This window comes from Calonectris borealis, chromosome 6 (assembly GCF_964195595.1).
Source record: "Calonectris borealis chromosome 6, bCalBor7.hap1.2, whole genome shotgun sequence".
NCBI classification, from domain to species: Eukaryota; Metazoa; Chordata; class Aves; order Procellariiformes; family Procellariidae; genus Calonectris; species Calonectris borealis.
Genome location: NC_134317.1, coordinates 13,107,037 through 13,128,936, shown reverse-complemented (window position 1 = coordinate 13,128,936; position 21,900 = coordinate 13,107,037). Strand labels below are relative to the sequence as shown.

Genomic DNA, 21,900 nt, shown 5'->3' with positions numbered 1-21,900 from the left:
TCTGACAGACTAATCTATCATACACCGGAGACTCTCAATAAACTCAGGGTGCCAAACCAGAGGATCCTAGAGTATATTTACAATTTGCCATATTTCTGCAAGATGCAACTTGAAGCAACTCTTTTGGGACATCACTCACTCCATTCAGTCTTCAGCTCCTAAGCCCGCATGATCCGGAGTTGTTTTAATGCTTAAAGAGCCAGGAGCAATAATAGACAAGAAGGGGTGCGCCCAGGCTGCTGTGCTCCCCCTAAAACAACCTTTGTAAGTTCATATAGCACCTTCCCTGGTCCCCAAACTAACCGTATCTCCTTTCTTGCACCTACCTATTTGGCATTAACAGGCATATTCAGTTCAGCTCTAAATCAAGTATGAAAATCAAAGCATCCAGACGTGCATCACCAGCAACTTAGTAGCTTTACATTTATTGCAGAGAAGTCTGGCAGTCCAGAATGACATGCACTTTACTTGCCAGTTTTGAGTCTGTTGATGCACTTTGCTCACTACACTCTACCTCCAAGCTCTTCTTGGTAATGACTATTTATGACAAGGGCCTCTGAGCTGCAGTTCCCCATGCGACAACCATGAGAGATGATTCTTTCCCATCTCCTGATGGAGCTGACAGCTCCCTTGGCAGGCAGAACTATGAGGAACTCTGGTCATGACGCTTTCTGGCTGGTTTTCTACAGTAACACCTCCACTAACTGCAAAGGGCCAACCCTTGTAGCCATGCCTCTCACATCCGCAGCCTCAGCAGGCTACTGCCCTGAGCTGACACCCCCACAGTTTCCTTCTGGGAAAAGTCAAATGTTTCCCTTAGGGCTTCCCAGCCACTCTCTGTGCAGCCATTTGTTTGGGTACCATCCTCCTGTTGTCCAAGCTGTTTCCCTTCAGTTTGCTGTTGTGCCAGATTGTCACACGGTGTCTCAACCATCCTCCTTTAAACCTTTTATGTTCTCCTCGCCAGGGAGCTCTTCTGAAGCATGCTTTTTGGCTTGACTCCAAGCAGGGTCTTTCATATCATCATTTCTTTACTGGCTCCTGTCTCTGCCCAGCCAGTAATGAGATAGTCTCAAGGAGTACGTCTCCTGGAGAAGGTGGAATGTCACAGCTACACATTGTACCTCCCCCACAGAACCCACCCTCCCCAGGGACTGGGCACCCTGCCTACAGCACAGGTGAGAGAGCAGAGCCCTGCTTACCCAACATGCAGGTGAAATCACTGCCGTGGGGATGGGAGAAGGCCAGCATGTCTCTGCTACGGATGGGGAAGGGAAAGGAAGCTGGGACATCCTGCAGGAATGGGGATGGAGGCTTCCTCTTGCCCCACCACCATCACCTCTGGCATCCCTATCACAGCACGGGCACACTGGCGTAGGCAAAGGGTCTGAGTCTGTCCGGCTGCCAGGCAGGCTGCCGCTCTCCATGGTTTCTGACAGCATCTAGATCTGACCTTGAGCTACAGCAAGCAGATACCATCAATTCAAACAGTTGCATCTTTTAAGTCACCACTTTTTAACACAGGTCTCTTTTGCTTGCCCATCGAGTTAGGAAATTCAGCTTATCTCCTTTGTTAAACCATTTATTATACAGCAGCTCATTCAAGCTGTTCTTCCCAGTCCATTCGCCAGCTGTATTACTGACAAAAGAGCAGTGTCCCAGTCTCCTAGCCTTTGTTCTGGTACCAGAATAATCTCCCCTGTGGTTCTTCTGCCGTGGCGGCATATGTACAACTTGTGTCTATAATTCAAAACGATAGCTCATTATGTGACACTAATCTGCAAGAAACTGCCACCCATTTCCTCACCGTTACTCTTCGATTTCAGATGTTTAGGTAGAGCAAATAGACCCTCAGTTAATAAAAGCAAACTGCTCACCAGGAATGCTGTATAGCAGAGTTAAATTTGAAATCTAATAATGGGAAAGAGATTGAAAGTAAAGACAATAAGCATTCCAGATCATGCTATTAGAGAGGGATGGAAGTTTCTACATAGTCAAGGCTGCAATCAGTTTCCATTTCAGCTCCTTTATTAGCTTTGACTTGGAAGGTTTCTCAGGTCTGAAAAATGCAAGGCTTATTCTTGATGAAAGAAGAAAGTGTTTTGCAAAAAAAGCAGGACAATTGGACAAAAATGGCGTTGTTGATAGCTAGCACAGAAAAAGCAGGAGTCAAGTTCCCAAAATCAACATTTCTTTTAATGCACGGGGGGATTTATGTGTCTTGTTTTTTGAGCTGTTCAGATCATATTTTCAAGTTTTTTCTCAATAATAATGAGGTCTAGAAAATTGGTTTTCCTCCCATTAAAATAAGCTCAAATAGTAATCACATGCACTCAAGAGCTGAAAAAAGCAGCAGATATTTCAAAACAATCACTCATTCACAGAAGAAAAACAGTACATTAAAATACTAACACTGCATTTAAAGCAAAAACAAAACATGCAAACTATGAGTCAAAACGAAGGTTATGAATTTTTGAAATGTGTGTTTTTATACTTAATGAAATGTGGCTCATAATATGGGTAGTGTGAGATTTACAATGTTCTAAACTATTCATATCCTTACTTGCAAGTGTTTGGATTTTACAAATGATGTGACAAGTAAATACGTTGCTTAGAAACCATGGTGGGCTTTTGAAACTAATTCTTTTGTTTCTGGGATTTTGACTTGGCAGGTGTTTGGTGCAGTGGAGTTATCAAACTCCTCTGGTTTGCACTCAGACAGTACCAGTCATTTGGGGAGGGCTCTCAGATAAGGATAAAGCTTAAAAATCTGAGGCTCGTGTTATTCCAGCTCGCTGTCTGCATGGCATGCCCTCAATACCTCTTACAGTTTCAGTCATGCTGTGTCCAATTCCTGAAACCAAAAACCCTCGTGAGCCCCAGGATCTTCTTTTCTTCTAGGAAGTGTTTTCTGTGAAGCTTTGAAACACAGGATGAGCTAAGCTAAAGAGATGTTGTGGTGAGGTCATACTGCTTTTAAAAAGAGACAGAAAGAACTAGTCTGAAATAATTTATAACACTATCATCTAAGAGAATGATCTTAACCAGGAAATTGAGAAGTGGGAGTACTTATAAACTCCACCCTGACTGATCCCAACTCCTTCCACAACCCCAGAATAGCTGGCATTACTACTAATATGATCTACAGTAGCACATTTAAACATGGTTAACATTTAAATTTAGGTTTCATAAATTACACCCTGTAGAGATGGATAGAGACAGCTCCTATCTCTTTGAGGTATTGTTTCATTTGCAAATTCAAGCAGATGGTGCACGAGCAACTAATGACTCAAAAAATCACCCCTAAAAATAGTCCAGAACAAGGTGTGGATTTATCAGAGAAGGAGGAAACAGAAAAGTCTTTACTTCCCGTTCCCATTTCACTGGCACAGCTCCAGGAGCTCAGCGCACCCAGAGCTGTGCAGCACCGAGGACCCCATTCACACCCCCATATTCATGCAGCACTCCCTGTCACCTCGCACAGGGTGGAAATGAGATGGTGAAGAGGGAGAGGGCTCAGCACTCCCCACTTTCCCCAGACCAAGCCTGTATCCAATCCAAAAAAACCTCCCTGGGAAATGACATCTCCATTAACTCTATGAAGAATTGCTCGGCAGAGCCGTGTGGCACCATCGAAACTTTCAGTCTCCCAGTCAGGTGGGTAGTCATGAAAACTGACTTTTCCAAGCAAATTCTATAAATACTTGTTACTGCTTCCTCATGAGGCAATACACTGCAATATATTTTACCTCCAGCGGAAAGCCAAATTTGCTGTCATTCCCCTGTTTGTAATGATATTGTAGCCTCATGTCTAACCACACTCGTACAAACTCTTGTGGAGACAGAGACTCCCTCCAGGATGTGTTGCTGGGGTTTGACCAGGGGTGAAGCGTGTCAGTGTTAGCAGTGTCTGTGCGGGGGGAAACCTGCCGTGCAGCCAAATTATGTAAACCATAAATTCCTCAGAACGATGTGCCTGTGTTTGTGGAATGCCTGCTAGAAGGCACTGCTCACGGCCGGCCCCAAAGCAATGCCATTCTGAAGTAATAAATATTAATAATTGCTGGTTAAAGACTCCAGCACAGGTAAAGCGCGGCTTGAAAAGTAAAGTGTTTCTGTATGAAAAGCATGAGGGCCTCTGGCAATTTGAACAGCTACAGGAAGGTGTTATTATTTACTGCACAGATACACATAGAAAATGTATATTAAATCATACTTCAGTTGTCTCTGTGGAGCAAAAACCTCTCCCTCTGCTACACATCTTGCTCTTTTCTCTTTCGTATCATGAGTTCTTCCAGCTCTGCTCCGCATCTCCCTGTCCTCTAAAGCTGAATAACCCGGGAAGAAAGCAGTCTCTTCCTCCATTTTCATTAATAGCAGAGACTGCTACCACAATGTTATCTGATTCTAAATGTTATACTGTCCTGGTTCCGGCTCGGACAGAGTTAACTTTCTTCCCAGTAGCTTGCGGGGTGTGCTGTGTTTTGGGTTCGGTGTGAAAGGAGCGTTGATGGCCCATTGATGCCTTGGCTGTTGCTGGGTGATGCTTGCACCGGAGGGGGAGCACAGCCGGGGTGGTGGACCCAGCTGGCCAATGGGGTATTCTATACCATGTGACATCATGCTCAGTATAAAAACCAGGTGGGGGGGGCTCGCCCCCCATTCATGACACGCAGTCGGAGGTTGGTGAGCAGTTGCATTGTGCATCCCTGCTTTGTATATTCTGTTATTGTTGTTGTTCTCATTGTTATTATTACTGTTCTACTTAGTTTTATTTCAATTATTAAACTGTTTTTATCTCAACCCGGGAGTTTTCCTACTTGTGCCCTCCCGATTCTCTCCCCCCATCCCACCGGAGGGGGGGGAGGGGGGGAGGGGCAAGCGGCTGCGTGGGGTTTATTTGCTGGCTGGGGTTAAACCACGACATATACTTAAACTGATTTGTTAGACCATGCTTAGTCTTTTCTTTTTGGGTTGTCTTATCTGCTTATTATGCAATAAAAATAGTTGCTGTTGGGGCTCATGATTCAACCACTCCTGATGTATGTTATTTCACTGAACCATAGTTCTTTTCCCTGTGTACAAATGCAGCTCTAAATTTGTTAGAGCTTACCTACGCTCACCTTGTGTGTTTCCACTGTCCTCTTATAGCATTCTAAATAAAAATAATGTTTAAAAATAAAGGAAAATATATGCTAATATATGCCAGAACAACAGAGTTGCACCAAAATGCATTAGGTGAGGATCTGGCTATATCAGCAAGATGAAGCCAACGGGTTGTGCAGTGAATTCTGAGAGAAGAAAGCATTTACATTGCCTCTACGACTTACCCAAAGGTACATAGATGAACCTGGTACAGAGGGAAAGTCTGGCCATGGCAAATAAACCATAAAGTCAAATTCTGTGCTGGCAGAGGGATGGTGCAGAATGATTTACTATAACTCTTCTAACATTCATGATACTGAGGGAGACGCCAGCATTCTGCTTCATTAACCAGTAATTTTGATTGCACCTTTTTTTTTTTTTTAAATTCTAGTAATTTTCTCTTCTTTGCAATTATAGTAGGAGTCTAAATCCCTCTACATAAATTATAGCTTTCTTTTTGAGGGGGACACTGGCCACATAAGCTGGAAACAAACTCTCCTCTGAAGCCAGAACCTGAAGGGAAAAAGCTTGAGCAGCAGCTCTGGACTAATTAAAAGATTATCTTTACCTTGCTCCCACAATGAGCTGGTTCCTGTTGGCATCCAGTGCAAGCTGAGAAAAGTCATGCACACCTGGATAGGTGAAATTCGACACCCAGGGCTTCAGATCTGCAATGAAAATGAGAAAGCAGAAAACAATAAAGCTGCTCTAGAAGCCATGAGTTCACCCGGACATCCACTAATGGATTTCCTACCAAGTTATCTGTCAGGGAAGGCTAATTAATAATCTATTTAAAGGGTTTCTATTTATTCTGATTCTCCACAGAATGTGCAAAAAACCACACGTAAACGCAGGGCTGTCTTAGCAGTTATTTTCACATCCAAGATGGAGTGTCAGCATTGGTTTCGGAGACAACAGCAGCTCGATTTTACTTCTGTTAAAACTGGGGAACCATCTTCAGTGCCAGGGTTAAGTGGTGTAAAGGGACTAGGTTGCCTGCCATAACACCTCCATAGCTTTGCCTTCTGTGCTAAGGAAAGGGAAACTGCTGCCCTCCAGAAAGAGCAGGTGGGGTCAACTGAAAACCGAGTTAGAGTAGAAGTGATCTGCACTCAAGACCTGGCTGCTCCAATGACAATTACCTTCTCTTTTGGTTTTTAAGTTCTCTTCTAGGTTTCACTTTACCGAACATCTGGGATCCCATCAGTTAAATCCTTCCTTAATTTAGACAAGGAGGATCACCACAGCATCTTTGTGGCTGAGAGACTGAAGAAGCTTGAGACTGGCTCTATCAACTAGCTTGGATTTGCCAATCTAGGCAATTGTCCAAACTGCAATCACACAGGTTAAATGCAAAGCAATAGATTTGGCTACGCTATGCTCATGGAGACAAAACTCTTCCAGAAGCTACATCTATTAACACAACATCAACTGAGAGCTCTAGGGCAGATAGTCCTGGTGTAATAAAAAATACACCTGTTTAAAGAAAAAGCTGAATTACTATTTTTAGGGTACTCTCAGGCATGATGCTAGGGCATTCACAGAATCCCAGCTTTCAATACAGTTACCAACTTTGACCTTGTGTGTATCACAGATCACAGAATTTCAACCTCTCACCTTACACCTTTACTGCACGAAATAACTGGGAATAGATTCATACGGATCTTTCAGAAAGTCATCCAGCTTTACTGTGAGGACTTCTCTTGAGAATTTATTCCAACAGTTAACTACTCTGGCTGTTAAATACATGGAGAATACCAAACATCTGAGGGAGCAAGGCACAAATGAGACCAAATCAGTATATCTGTAATCCCTCTGTGACCTGTTGACAAGTAACCCTGCCTCATTCAAGGACTGGATGTTGAAGATCCAGGAGGCTCAACAAGAAAGGTAATATCTTCTGGCCTCATGCCAACAGGATACCAATACACAGGCCAATGACCTGATGGCTCATAACAATAATGATGCAGTTCAGACCAGTTTGAAAGAGCTCTGAAAAAACATGCTCCATTGTCATTTTATATCCCCCATGATAAATTGGGAAGTCTCACTTCATTCTCACTGAAGGCAGTCAGGTTTGAATGTTTTGTTGTGGGCATTAGTTCCCCTTTCCAAAGGGGTGAGATGACAATGCTGATGAGGAATCTCATTAAGGCCTTTGGCATCTTGGCATGCTTTGTAGGATTACAGATGTGCAATGGTTTAAAACCTTTGACGTAGTGATATTTGTTGAGCAAGTTCAAGTCCCTTCTCCCTCCAGGGACGGATGAAACCTAATCAAGCCTTTCAGTTATCAAAACCTTAAGAAAATACATATGAAAGTCCATACACTCCACTTGTCCTGCCTCTCATTCCAAAGCAGAACCTTGTCGTGGAGCTTCTGCCTCTGCCCTGAACACCACCATGTTTCATAACAGCTCCTAAGCCCCCTTACCATGGATCTGGACACCATCAGGCCTGGTCCCATGCCCCGCTGCCAGAACCTCTCCAACAATGAGACCTCCATCCTTGCAATCTAAAAACCCTGTCGCCAGGAGCTGGAGGCCTCCAGCCCTTCTCAGCATTCCTGTCACACTGAGTAACCACACGCAACACGTGTACCTCCTCTGCTTTTCAACGAAAAGGCATGAGTTAAGGAATAACTCAGTCCGTCTAACCTTCAAGCATCTCCACCTCCTACGCTCCTCTGGGACCCTTAATGATGTACTAGCATCAGGGAGGCACCGCAGTTTCACTTCTGGCATTCTCCTAACTACTGGGGCTCTGTCGTCTTTTCCTGTAGCTCTTTAGCTGCACAGACATTTCTGAGCCAAGCAGCAGAACCAGCAACAATAACACCCTTCAGGCAGGTTAGCCGGCTGACATGTGCTGCAGATCTCTGGCATTTCTGTTGGCTGACGGGGGTGGGATTAGGGGATTGCTATATAATGATGATACCTTTTAAGGATCCTGCTTTTAGGCCATAATTTCTCTTGTCATTTTACCTCCTCTCCTACCAACTCTTTCCTACTGACTAACCCACTATTACAGTGCTGTGGCAGGAAGTATGTTTCTTCATCTGCTCCAAGCAAAAGCTCCTCACTTCAGAGAGGTACACTCATCAGTTCTTCCTTTTAATGGCAAGCTCTGACAAATTACAGGTAAAAATAATTAAAAAAAAATTAAAGGCAGTAGGTGGCTTGAATCTTTCCATGTTGGCTGAAATGTCAATCAAGCCCAAGAAATAACAGGCAGTGTCTTGATTTCTATTACTACTGCAGGTGGTACAACTTATAAAGAAACCCTTCCCGGTTATTAAATTAAAGGCTGCAAGGCATGCATCCTCATAGCAAAATTAAGCTTTTATAGGCATGTAGTTGGAGATTATTAAACCCAGCATGGTCCCAGATAAGAATGTCTAAATGTGAGTTGTCAGAATTAATGCCAAATGGCACATTTTCCTTCCTAACCTTCCTTCTTCGTGTTAAGAGGGAAGGGATAAAGTGGAATGGAAATGCAACCATGAGTCAGGTCATGGGTCTTTTTTCATTCAACACATTCAAATCTACTGCTCAGACCACAGGCATCCCTAAGGACAGTTCCAGTCTTTCATTCTGAAACTAGCTCAGTTGTGCAAGGTAAGTGCTGCCCTGGGTCTATCCCATATTAGCTGAAGTTTACACATATGGACCCAATGAACTCCAGAGTTTGCTTGTATTTGACCTTTCTCAGAAGGCTGATTTTTCCAGTGCTGACTCTTTAATTTGGCTGGAAACCTTCAGTGCTGGGGCATGTTTACATTTGCAAAAGTATCTGTTTAAAAACAGTATGAAAAATTAAAAACCAAGGCCCTGGCTTTGCATGTCGGCAGCAGAAGCCGGAAAGCTAGGAACCACATGGCTTAGGGGCAAAATGTTCATCAAGGCCTCCTTTGTGCTTCTCATCTCTAATCATTTCCAGGAGGTTAAAGATCCATGCTCTCACTTCCTCCACACGAGGACCAAGGAACAAAAGTTTAATAGTTTCCAACACTGTCCATCGCCAGACATCTGATTCAGATGTCTGAAACTCTGCAAGTCCCTCCACAGCTCAAGGTGGTCCAGGTATCCGGCTGCAAAGAAGACAAAGCTTCGCAGGAAATGTAAGTCTGCAGACACAGCTGTGCTCAAGCTATTATGCATGCATAAGACAAGGTGAAAAGAGGCCCTCTGCCATTTCGGAGGGTGGTCCCTGCAGTCTGCTAGCACACTGATCTGCACCAGCTTCCTGAGACTACAGGACTGGGATGAGGATTAGTCAGCTGCACACGGGACAGCGTGCCAAATTGCAGGAGCTGGGTTTAAAGGCCTGATCCAGAGGCTCTTCAAATCATTGGCGGTTTTCCACTGAGCTTGATGGGTTTTGGATCAGCTTCTGAAGATGTGGTAAACCTGGTAATACTTGAGCCTTCATCTCCTCAAAACCAGCTGCTCCCCACCTCACCCTTACACTGTGTGTTTTGGAGGAAAGAAGTATGTAAACACTGAGTTGAGACTTCCCTGTCTGAAGGACAGCAGTTACTGCTTCATCTCACTTGAGCCCACTTGTAGCTCCCGTCTCCAGCAGGCTGTAACAGCTTTGTGCATCCAGCACACACCACGCAAGAGCAGAGAGGTTAAATGTCCATGCCTTGAAATTGCAAAGCTGTTGCTAGGTGCACGGAGCATGGCTAACCACTGTGTTATTCAAGAACATCTCTTCTGGAATAATTCTCAGCATGGATTTCCTAGTCTGGAGCAGAGGAAGCTAAACTAAACAGGACCAAGGATTCTTTGTGCAAAATAAGGGTATACCTACATATAAACTATCCACGCTTCTACCTGAGCTAGCTTTGAATACCAGTGAGGATGCATGAGCAAAAACCTCGGCTTAAATTACTCATCCAAGTATTTCTCCTGTGTTTTGGGCAGAGCTTGCAGCCCAACATGAATACCACACTGCCAGTTGCAAAGTCATTATCTATACTGGAGCTGCCTAGTTGAAAGCCAGTTCAGGCTTGTTTGTATGAGCCATGTTCATAGTTTTGAGTAGCAGTGTAGGTCAAGGTGTCCACACATTGTGTTATTCTGGAATGGCTCCTCGTGACTAGTGCCAGGTATAGTTACCAGTTGTGCCACCATGCCACCAGTTGTGACAGTAGAAACATGACTGTCCTGCTGAGAACAGGAGGATTGCACAGAAAAGCTTCAAAGATATCATAAAAAGACCTTAAGGGAGGAAGATAGGGAAGTTAAACGAGAAGGAAGGTACAGGGACCCCATTCCAGAAAAGACAACCTGAACCACAAACATTACATAAAGCTCCTGTAAAATAAGTAGTCTTGTGCAATGAAGTAGAGCGTACGTGTAGCACTGGGGGCCTGCCAGATTCAACGGGAATAAATAAATACCTGTTCTGCAGATATTCAAACCTACTTTTGTGCTGTGTTAACTTGACCACACATTGAGTGCTTCCCTTACTGCCTCAGTATGCTCTCTTGTAAGTTCTCTTAACTCAGCTTTTGAGTTCATGGCATGTTTAATTACTGTGTGTAAGTATTTCAGCATTCCTGGGGAGGCCCAGATGACAGCCATGACTTCTGTAACTGTACAATCTCCCCTCCTTTTGGTTTGCTTCAGCCCTGGCACAGGGCAAACCATGTATAGCGACTGGCAGATACTCCAGTTTGCAAGTACACCACCACTTAGATCTTTTTCAGACCACCCACTAGCCTGGAGGACTCTCAGTGTTGGATCCCAACAATGACCAACAGATGCTAATCACTTTGTAACTTCAAGTTAGGTCTCAGGCTGTCTTCTTGGTTAGACTGATGAAATGTCCCCTTTTCAGAATCAGACCTACTATGTCACACCATCCTCTGCTTCAATTATCCTCAGTATTCAGAGCATTTTTTACAAAGTAGACAGTTGCCTGCTAAGACTGAGGCCACAGTTTCCATTCTGTGTGGGCCACTGACCAGAACCCATCAGAAACAAAGCAAACAAGGCTGCAACCAAAGACCAGAGGGCTAATGGTCTACCCATGCTACCACCTGTCTTCTCAAATGCATCAAGTGTGGACACGTCCAAGGACACACAGAGGTGAAAGTCTACTTACAGTGTTATCTTTATTAGGCTGACAATGAATCATATTTTAATATCAGCCTCAGTTTAAATTTTAGCTGTCTGTTGCAGGTCACACCACAGGTTAGTGCAACACTCTTTGGAAAATAACTTTCACTCCCACCCCAAGCTGAGATATAAAAGTAGCCTCCACAACACAAAACCACTCCACAATTGAGCAAATTTATCATGGGAAGGAGAAATCTTTTGCTGCGCGGGCAGAGCTGAGCAAACAAATGTGTCAGCACTCAGAGCACAACTTTACTCACGAGGCCAAAAAACTAAAGCTAGCTTTACCCCAAAAGTCCTCCTACACATACATATCACCCTGCTGTCTTGTCTTCCCATCACCACCTCCACCTCATTACTGGTATTCTCTCTTTCTTTAACCTGATCCGCTGAAATCTTTAATCGTACATTAAATATTTCCTCATCCCAACTGCTGCAATTTCTAGCTTCATTGTCTTCTTAAATCTCTGATCTCCACTCACAGTTATGAGGACTCAGAAGGGTGTTAGAAGGGTACAACCCCTTCTACAAATGGGCCAAACCAGGAGTTTCCTTCTCTCTCCCCTCAATATCCAAATCCAACTCGGATGTTCTTCCAGCTGTCTCATTTTCATGCTTGCATTCAGTTTACCCCTCTGACCCCACATTCACCTCCCCTCCCACTCCTGCTTTCTCTTCTAGCAGTCTTCACCTTCCAGCCTCATTTCTACCTCATTTCCTGCCCACTCAATCAATTCTTCCCGTCTTCGCCAACTACGGAACTCCTCCTCAGATGACAGAAACAATGAGCTAACCCATGAGCGGCCTGAGAGACACTGTGATAGCTGCTTGCAGTGAGCCATTCCCTTTCAATAGGATCCAAGAAGCAAAAGAGTTGCTAATGTCCCTCTCCAGCCTGTCCAAGAACATGTGGATAGGAGATGACTGGAAGAAGAAAGAATAAGACGTTTTCTCTCTTGGTATCATGAAAGAGGGAATAGTCCCATCTCTCAGCTACCAAGGAATAAAAGGAGACAGAAGAAAAGGTTCTGCTCTTTACCACCCTGAAGTAAAAAAAAAAGAACCAAAGACTCCAGTCGTACCTCCACAGAGCCATAGAAATCACAATAACCATAGTAACCTAGACATGTTATCATTTAAAATTATGTCAAATCTAGATGATTTTGTGCCTCTCCCCTCACTGCCCTCAGCTCCTCCTTGAACTGACCTTGCTGAGCTTCCTCCATCCCAAGAGAGAAATGACATCTGGAGAAGTAGGCATGGTCCCAAGTGCCCAATGGCGCTGACATTGGAGTCCTCTCTGTCTTGGGCAAATCACGAAACTATTTAGTGTCTCAGTGCTTCCAATTGTTAAATGGGTTTAGGGATACTGGCTAGTACATCAAAGCCTAATTATCCGTAAAACATGCGATGTATAGGAGGCACTAACTGTTGCTAGTGCATACCAAGCATCTTGACTCTTTGTTTCCTAAATTTTAATCATTTCTTCAAAACAAGTGTTGCTAAATTGTTTCAATATGGAGAAAAAATAACTTAGTCCAAACCTAATTTTTGCAAAAGTACAATTATGACTGCTTGTTTATTTACTTTTTTATTATTAATATGGAGCAGCTGGCAAAACACAGCAGTCTATCAAGAAGAACCCAGGGATTCAATCCCAGATAAAGAAAACACCAGATAATAAGCATGAACTAGTGCTCACTCCCAGTATGGGACAGTGTGCTGTTAAGTTGTCCTGGGCCCCCCCAGGGAAGGAGATCAAAGGACACACACATTTCTACAGTTCTTCAGCATTTCTGCTCCATCAGAGAGGCCAGTCTTGGCCCATTCTCTGTTTCACTTGGCTTCCTGTTTGCAGATGGTGAAGGGAAGGCAGAAGCTCAATCAAGACCTGCCCCAGGGGAGAGCCAGGAGACTTCCACTTGGTGAGTCCCCAGGCCTCAGGCTGGGGGATTGGGGAAGACGTCATGTAACATGAGAGAGGCTCCTCCCTCTTCAGCATGGCTCCTGTTGCTCAGACCCCGACAAGACCTCAAATTCCAACTAACATCCAGCATTGCAGATCCTCACTGGTAATGGCCAATCAAGAGCAAGAGGAGATGCCACAGTGCTGCAAGAGTGTAGGATACAGATGCATGTCCATGAGTCATGAGCCTGTCTGTTTGCCATGCCTGAGATCGACAGGACCAAAAGTGTGTGTCCACATAGCACAGGTCTTTGTGGAAAGAACGGATCTGGCTTTCCTCAGCAGGCTACCAACTGGGGCAAACAGTACCCTCACGCTGCCTCCCCTCCTCAACAACCCTGCTTGAAAACCTTGTCTGCTACCGCACATGGCACTGCATGGTGTCATGCAGCCATAGCCCTGTGCTCCACCACCACCTTCTGAAACTCGGCTAACCGGTGCCACACACAGCCCCACTGTTAGCAGACCCAGAGCTTTCATGTTTTCTTAAGGATGTTGCAGAGTGATCCATTCTGAAGCTTGTGATCCAAAGTATTGTGATCCATTATTTACTGAGACAAGCCCTGCAGCTGTCATGCAATCTCCCTCGCTGGGAAAGATAAGGTGAGTGCTCATGCATCACTTGCAGCTTCCTATGACATTCTGATCAGTATAATCCCTTTTTTCAGACAGGAAAGCAAGCTGCATCTTGGCTCCTACAGCCACTACAGTCTGATGGAAAAAACACTCCTTTATCATTGTTCAACTATTGTTCAATCTGCCTCCTCCACATCTGGAGGCAAATTTTTTTTATTATCCTTACAATTGCATGCCTACACCAGCCACTTGTGCCAGCAGAGATGGAGCAAGATTCAGGACAACTGTTTTCCCTAGTCAGAATGCAGGAGGGAGCAGAGTAAGCATGGCTAAACTCTCCGTGAGCTTTACCTGCAGGTAGTCAGATCTGCCACAGAAGCAGATGCATCTCGAACATCTGAAACAGAAGTTGACCCTCTTTGCTGGCTCACCAGAGACTGAACTGGAGATGCCAAGTCAAACGCACAGTTTGTACCTTTTAGCCAGCCAGGCCCAAGAGGACTCCTGTCTTCGGTGGACGAAGTTCCCACTGTGAGTGAGCTACACCAATGAATCGGAGCAGAGGCTGTAAAATCCTGAAAGACTTTTGAAATGAACCTGTTCTCATAAGGATCAGTGTTTTTAAATTGGAAGCTGGCTAATAATAGTAAAGGATTATCAAAGACCACATTTCACCCATGACCCCCACCTCTTTTATTAATGTGCTGTAAAACAGAGCAATCCCCATGTATAAAACACAAATCTGAATTTTGCAGCTCAAGCACTTCCATTAAAATACATTCTAAAGATAACCCAATGTTATAAAAAGGAAAGAATGGATGATCTATGAAGTCAGAGCTTTTTAAGCCAAAGCACAGGAGTTTCTTCAGGATTTTATCTGCAAGTCCCAAAGCTAGAAATGATCATAAAAACCTCTAACCCAGTCTACTGTGTATTGCAGATCACAGACTTTCATCCAGCTAATCCTATACTCAGGTCAGGAACATGTTGGATTTCTTAACCACTTGATTCAGCCACGTTAGAGGAACAAGTTGGCCAGTTGTACCTATGGTAGCAGAACTCTCTAGAAACAAAATGATATGCTAGGTTTTCCATTTACAGACTTGGTGTTTTAGTGCTGTGCACTTTGAACTGTGGCCTAGCTCAGCACATAAGCATATGCTTGGTTTCAAGTACACAATCCCATCAACTTCCAGGTAAGTACATATTAAGTGCTTGACTGAGCTGAGACTGTTTGTGGCTTTCCAGGGTGAACCCCACATGATTAAACAAGAATATTTCTTATGAGATTGCTAGTACTAAAGTGAACTTTATCAAAGCATAATGGCATCCTTGAATGGAAGGTTTTAGGAGAATGTGATATATTAGCACTCATCAGAAGCAGATATGCTAAATAAATGAGGTCTGCCACACCACTGGCTCACAAACTTATTCAATTAGGGAACTATACTAAGCAAACTTTAAAATTGAGAATGAGGTCTCCATAAGGCATGACTTTGTTTGCACTGAACCACAGAAAAAGAAAAGCACTTTGCTTTGCTTTCCACCCTGTTTCCTTTCTCTGAGGTGCTGCCTAGGATCTGAAAAGAGGCAGCCCACTTCTATGTTCTAGATCCAACCACTGTACCAAAGAAAGGAGCACGCACTGCTGTTAGCTGCCGTTGTTAGCCCCCGTTACGTACCTCTGGAAAATATAAATAAGCTACTCTGCTGTTGGCCAGAGTTTTTCATGGCCTTGGTCCATGCATACTATGCTGGTGACCTTCTGAGTACCTGTTCCTACTCATCGTGAGCCCACCTCACTCAGTCCTGCTGCTGAGCATGCCCTCCCTCTCATCATCACCACCACTCATGATCAGAGGCTGCTCCTTCACTTGAGCTATTGTACCTCTTTAAAGTTTTACCTTCCCTCGCTCCAATATGTAAGAGTTACTTAATCCTTTTTACTCCTGCTTGTCATAATTCGCTCTAAAACATTTTGTGAATGAAGGGCACTCTTCCAAGACTCCTTTTCTTCTTGAGGCCCCAAGGAACAGAACACTGAATAATTTTTTCAATCAAATCTCATTGAGATTATTTGTGAAGTGCCTTGGACACCATTAATGGGGAAGTGTCAAAGAACTAGCATCATTATTGTTATAATTATTATTACGGAATGAAAAATATATTGAGAGCTGTTGGGTGTAATTTTCAGAAGTTTTGCCTGAGAGCAAATTACTTCCCTAACCACTGTATATTTATGGCTTTATTAGTCATAATTTCCAAACAAATTCTAAATCAACCCTAAAGAAGAAAATATCAGCTTCATTTGCCACAGTTCCATTTTTCAAGATTAAAAAGAAAATTGCCACAAGGCTTGCTTAATGGAAACAAAATCTATACTGAAATGCACTGAAGGTCAAATATTCTGTAGCACCCACAGGATGCCACCAGTTTCCGGTCAACACTCCATCATTAGTTAATGTTTGGACTCCCTGTATGGAGATTCAAGGGCAGCAAGGCTACAAGCTAGAAGACAATTCTCTCATAATGTATTTTGCCTTCCCTTTGATGTTTAGCCAGATATACCTCTCATACTTTACCCCACAATCTTCATCCTTCGTTAAACTAAAATTTTGGTTTGGATTGTCAAAATCTCACTTGCTCAAGAAAAGTGTAAATCTTTATCAGAATTTCCTAAGGGGCTTTCCTAGCTGGCTTTTGGAGTTGATGGATGCTAATGTGCTTTTTTTCCCATCAATATACAGTTAAGGCAATAATGTATCAGTGACCAATTCAACAATAGTGGGGGTGTTTGGTAAAATGTCAAGAACCTTCAAAAGAAATAAATCATACCCTATTATCCTTCAGCCCACAAAGTTAAAACAGTCTTTGCTTTCAATACAGCAAGCGAACACTTAACTGCTCCCCACAGATTTCAGTGTTTGAAGCTGGCCACGTTTCAATAAAATGTTGTTTAAAGAAAGAAAATATTGAGAAAATATATAGCAAGCTATATTCAAGCAACCTCAATCATATTCATCTGGTAGGAGGTAATAATTACAGACAGTCTGAAGTAAAACCCCAGATTTAAACGCTCCCAAACTAATTCATTTTGAAAACCTGAGGCAACAGACAGAGCAACTTGTCTGCATCTAGGAGAGACTGAGGATTAGACAATGGGTCAAATGCTGCACACTGAGAACTCACACCAGCCGTGATGATACAGTCTGTACAGCTGAGATTTGCAGTCCTGAGAAGATCTGGGACACAAGCTATTTAACCAAGTCCACTTCTCTCCTGTGCTTCAGCATGGGATCAGCTGAGGTGTTTTTGTGGATGAAGGCAGGCTGCAATTATTAAAGCAGGGACAAATTATATTCTTCCAGCTTACACTAACTGCCATGACCCAGGGGAGAAAGCCCTGGGAGACAGAACAGAGAAGAACCTTATTCCTGAGAAAATAAAAAATGGTAGAAACTGGAAGTGGAAACCTGACTACAACTCATTTCCAGTTCAGTTGTGAACATCCAAGTGATTCATATAACACAGATGAGTTTGCAAACTTTTAAGCACTTCCTTGGTAAACAAGCTGAAACGAAGCACTCTGCACCCACTACAAACATATATGCATGTCAGTCACGGCTCTGGCGCTTGAAATAACAAATCTTACATAGTATTGCCGTGGCAGAAGATGTTTCTGGCTTTCCCAAGGGGCATGTTACAAAGGAGCTCCAAATGTCTTTAATGAATAGCAAAGGTGCTTTATGTCTATGTTATATGTCAGCTATATAACAATGAAGGATACTGCTAAGAACCAGGAAAGTATGGCAAGGGCATAGGCCAGCTGTGAATGCAGAGACCTGGTTGTAAGATATATATGGAAAAGATAAGAAAGATGAGCATGACTGACAGGAACTAGAAACAGTTTCTCCGGTGTTTGGCTTACCGGGGTGGTCCACAGTGGAGCTGTGCCTGCATGACATACTGTTTAGTGAAACGGGACTTGTACGCATGTGTACATGCATGTATAAATAAAAAAGGATGCACTAAGAACATAGCTGACTTGTTTCACTAATTTCTCAACTCACTGAAAAACAAACAAGCATGCAAGATCCTTAATGTGGCTACCTACTCACAACCAAATAGGTAATAAGACACCAGAAACAGGCTCCTGGGAAGTAAAAGATCATTTTTTTATTGATCTAACAAGGGAAATCAAACTTTAACTGGATTTCCTATAAGCACAGAGTAGAACAATCTAATTATGAAAAGCCCACACTGGGTACATTATTATTGTTCGTGAACTGTACAATGAGCATCGTTTATAAGCCCCGGGGAAATTGGGGCACTGTTGTGTTAGTTTGGTACTGTGCAAACACACAGGACGGCGCTCACAGCACAAATTCCTCACCTGTCCTTCGCGATCTCTATGTAGTCTGCCAGGACAAATCATTTAGCCCACAGCCCCTTCCCAGCCCCCATCTCTCCTCACAGTGCAAGGTTTATCCTAAGCATGTAAAATAAGCACATTTAGGCCAGAATTTAGGTCCCTCAACTTGTCTAGTCCATTTTCTCTAGGTCATAAGTAATGGCAGGTGGTTTGAGGAATGGACTCTGTAAGCAAACAGGCATTTCTTCAGGTCCGAACACAGCTAAAGTAAAAGCATTTTGCATATGTAGACTTCTTTCTGCTTAAATGAGTAGGTCATGTACAGTATTCTTTCTTTCTTACCCCTCCCATAGCAATACAAAGAGATATCAATTCAAACAGACGGTTGACTAGTGTGGATGAGATACAATAAGCAAGAGATGAGGCATAGCAAATACAGAATTTCTCAGGAAATGACTTAAAAAGTAGACAGAAAGGAATTTTACTTGGATTATTCCATGACAAGGATATTATCCAGCCAACTGGATGTTAAGGATGTTGTAATCTGGAGGAAAAGTACAATAAAAAGAGAGGCTGAGCACAAGCAAGGTGGGAACTGAAGACTGGAGAACACAAAACATGTTACGGCATCCCATTTGTCTTGCGATGGGAAGCCTTGTTAGCAAGGTTGTGAAAAAGAAGCTATTTAACAAAACAATTTATATTACAAAGGGGTTGATCTATTCATTCTGGCGGTAAATTAATGCATCCTGTATGACTGAATGGTCTGGGGCCTTACTTATTATTACCGCCCATCCACTGAAAATTGCTGGTGTAACGTAATCCTCTCCCCTGGCAGCGGGAGCATCAGAAGAGCTGCTCCTGGGGTCACTCTTTCAGTCGTTGGCTCGGCATTCCCATTGTATAGCAGGTTGTGATCTGTGGGACAATGCATTTGGAGACCCACAGAAAGCCCATGAGCCACACTATTAAGTGGAGACATCCTCAGAGCAATTTGGAACAGCCTATAAGATGTAGATTCCCCTGCTTGTCTCCCCTTGCAGCCTAAACCTGCTTGTGCTGGCATCAGAACAGGGTATAGCTTTAAGGTAAATTATATTATGACTGAGATGTGGTTTTGGAGGTGTGAGCCCTCTTCAATAGAACTTAAATACCATGTGCAGTGGAAATAACGTGCCTTTAATTTTATTCCTGTGTATTTTCCAGCTGAGCTTTGCAGCAGAAAATACAGGATTAAACTGTATCATGAAGAATCATGAGGAAACAGGTGCTGAGAAAAATCAATAATTCTGAATCTAACTTGGATTTAAGAGACCCAAATGATAATCTGGGTCATTTTCTTGATGTGTCTGCAATTTTCAATCTTTATTTCTTTTGTATAATTGTCAAGTTCTAATTAACTCATACCACTTTTTGCCCCCTATCATTAAAGAGAGGAAGGGAACAAGAACAGTGAAAGGGGAGGAGAGATTCATGCCTGATTAAAACAAAGCAAACTGGCAGATTATGAGTGTGTTTAAGTAGCCGTCACTTCTGCAGAGAAGCACTCAAATTGAGTGCCAAAAAATGCCCACTAATTCCTCAACATCAGTTATCGGGGCTCTAATATTCCCTGCAGAATGATTTATCTCAGTGCTGGATCCTGCAAACACATCCTCTGTAAACTCAAAGTTTCGTGCTCCTGGTTAATAGAAAGAGCGCACACTTCTTCTCTTTTCTGTACTCATTATTGTATTATCTATTTAAATATCCAACTGAGTTCCACCACGTTTTTAACCGCAAGCGTTTCTCCTTTCAAGCCTCCCCAGTTAAACAGATGGTTAGACTTATTTAGCAATTAAAATCAAGGTTTATTTACCCATTCCACCAGAGCAAGGTTAGAGCCAGTGCCATATCATGTAGGCTTAAAGATTTTGCTAATTTACTTTAATTCACTTAAACCTTTAAAGCAAAGATAATGGAAAACAGACAAGAAATCTCTTACACTTTCCAAATTAAGAGAGAGGAGTTTCCTCCTCTGTGAAGAAGAGTAAAGCTCTCTAGAAGAACCCTGAAAGGTCAGCAAGGAAGCCTTTGACTACTTTCTTCCTGGAAACCCTATCTCAAAGGTCACAAAACCACAACTAAATTGCCTTTAGCAAAGAACCTAACTAGAGACACATTGCAAGGTACTTAATTGCCTTTAGTGAAGAACGTAACTGGAGATGCATTGCAAAGCCTTAAATGGGAACCAAAATCGATATCTCAACATTTAGGAGGAAACCATTTTTAGCAAGGAGATTCAGCAGCTGATGATGCTGGCACACTGAGCTTGACACACTAGTCTGGGGTGAATTCAGAAATAATGGTGGTACCAATACAACGATCTAACTGTCACATGGGTAGAGTGGACAGATTGGACAGACAGCAACTTAGGAGTACATGGAAAATCCAACTGGGATAAGGACAAGAGAAATTCCATGTTGCAAAAGAACAGTAAAAAGATTGCCCCACACTTGGCAGGGTGCTGCAACACAAAGGCCCCCTGTCACATTCTTAAGTCCTTGTCAAGTTAAATGCCTAGATGAAAGACAGAAGTATTAGCAGAGGTGATAAATACATAACAAAAACAAACAAACAAAAAAGCAACAAACGAAAAGATAGCCACTCCCTGCAACTGTAAAACAATTTACTTCTCTTGCCTTCAGGTATGTCCAAATTCTCTATCACTTTTCACTTACTGTCTGGATCCAGCCAGCCAGGTGAGGTATATAAGCATTACTGAATCCAGTTAGAGAAAAAGAAACTGAAACACAGTTTCAGTGTGGCACAAGATTACAGGGAGCCTCTAGCAGAATTGGAAATTGAGATTCTTAGACCAGTAGCCCCAAAACTGCCTGAATTAAGTGACTGCTGTGAAACCTCAGAGTTAAAACACTGTAAAGCATCAAAGGGAATATGATTCATCAGGCCACTTGCACTGGCCTGTGGATCGCAGGTGTAAGGAAAACAGCACAGACTAAAGCATCATCCATAACGACACTAGGAAGGACTTCAAAATGGATCATCCTACTGGAACTTGAAACAGGAATAGAAGCTCTTACCTTCAAAAGCAATTGTGGGGTGTTCTTTCCTGACACATTGCTGATGTTCAGCTTCAGAGTATTCAGGTACATTCTGTGATGCTGAGAGATGAAAAGCAAGAAGAAAAAGGCTTGGCAATGACAGGGAAATGGCCTTTAATCTTGAAACAACCATGACTGAAGGGCGGCTGCAGATCTAGCTTCCAAGGTAGGCCCAAGGAGGATACCTGAAATACAAATAATTTGACTTTCAGAAAGACGAATGCTTATCCAAAGTGTGTGACTTGGGTAGAGAAGGGTGGAGGTTCCCCTTTCATACCAACCCCACTTGTGCTAAGTACACAAGATAATATTCCACAAACAGCATCTAAAAAAAAAAAGACCCAATTTACAACTGTATTTGGGCTTCTAACTTCAAAGAGAATGGAAGTGCACAGCTCCCTAAATATATATCTCTGTGTACCTTTGGGGTATATGTCCTTATACGGTAGCCGGTGTGCAACGGCTAGCGCTGACAACATGAAATCTGAAACACTCCAGATGTAAATGTGTCCCCCAGTGTGGACACCTCACTCCTCGGTTTCCTGACGTGTCTGTGTTTAAACGTCATGTTACATTCGAGAGATCGCTAACATCAGTTGTCACCAGAAC

General features: G+C 43.1%; 1 protein-coding gene across 2 annotated transcripts in view; it reads right to left on the bottom strand.

The window, feature by feature from the left end:
• Positions 1-21,424, bottom strand: part of SEMA5B (semaphorin 5B) — a 135,034-nt gene extending 113,610 nt beyond the window's left edge. For both annotated transcript variants that reach the window (XM_075153924.1, XM_075153925.1), the window contains exons 1-2: positions 21,271-21,424; positions 5,714-5,813 (exon numbers count right to left, since the gene is read on the bottom strand). In XM_075153924.1, the coding sequence (XP_075010025.1) occupies positions 5,714-5,813; positions 21,271-21,424 (254 nt within the window). The remainder of the gene's footprint in view (positions 1-5,713; positions 5,814-21,270) is intronic.
• Positions 21,425-21,900: the final 476 nt, after the last annotated feature.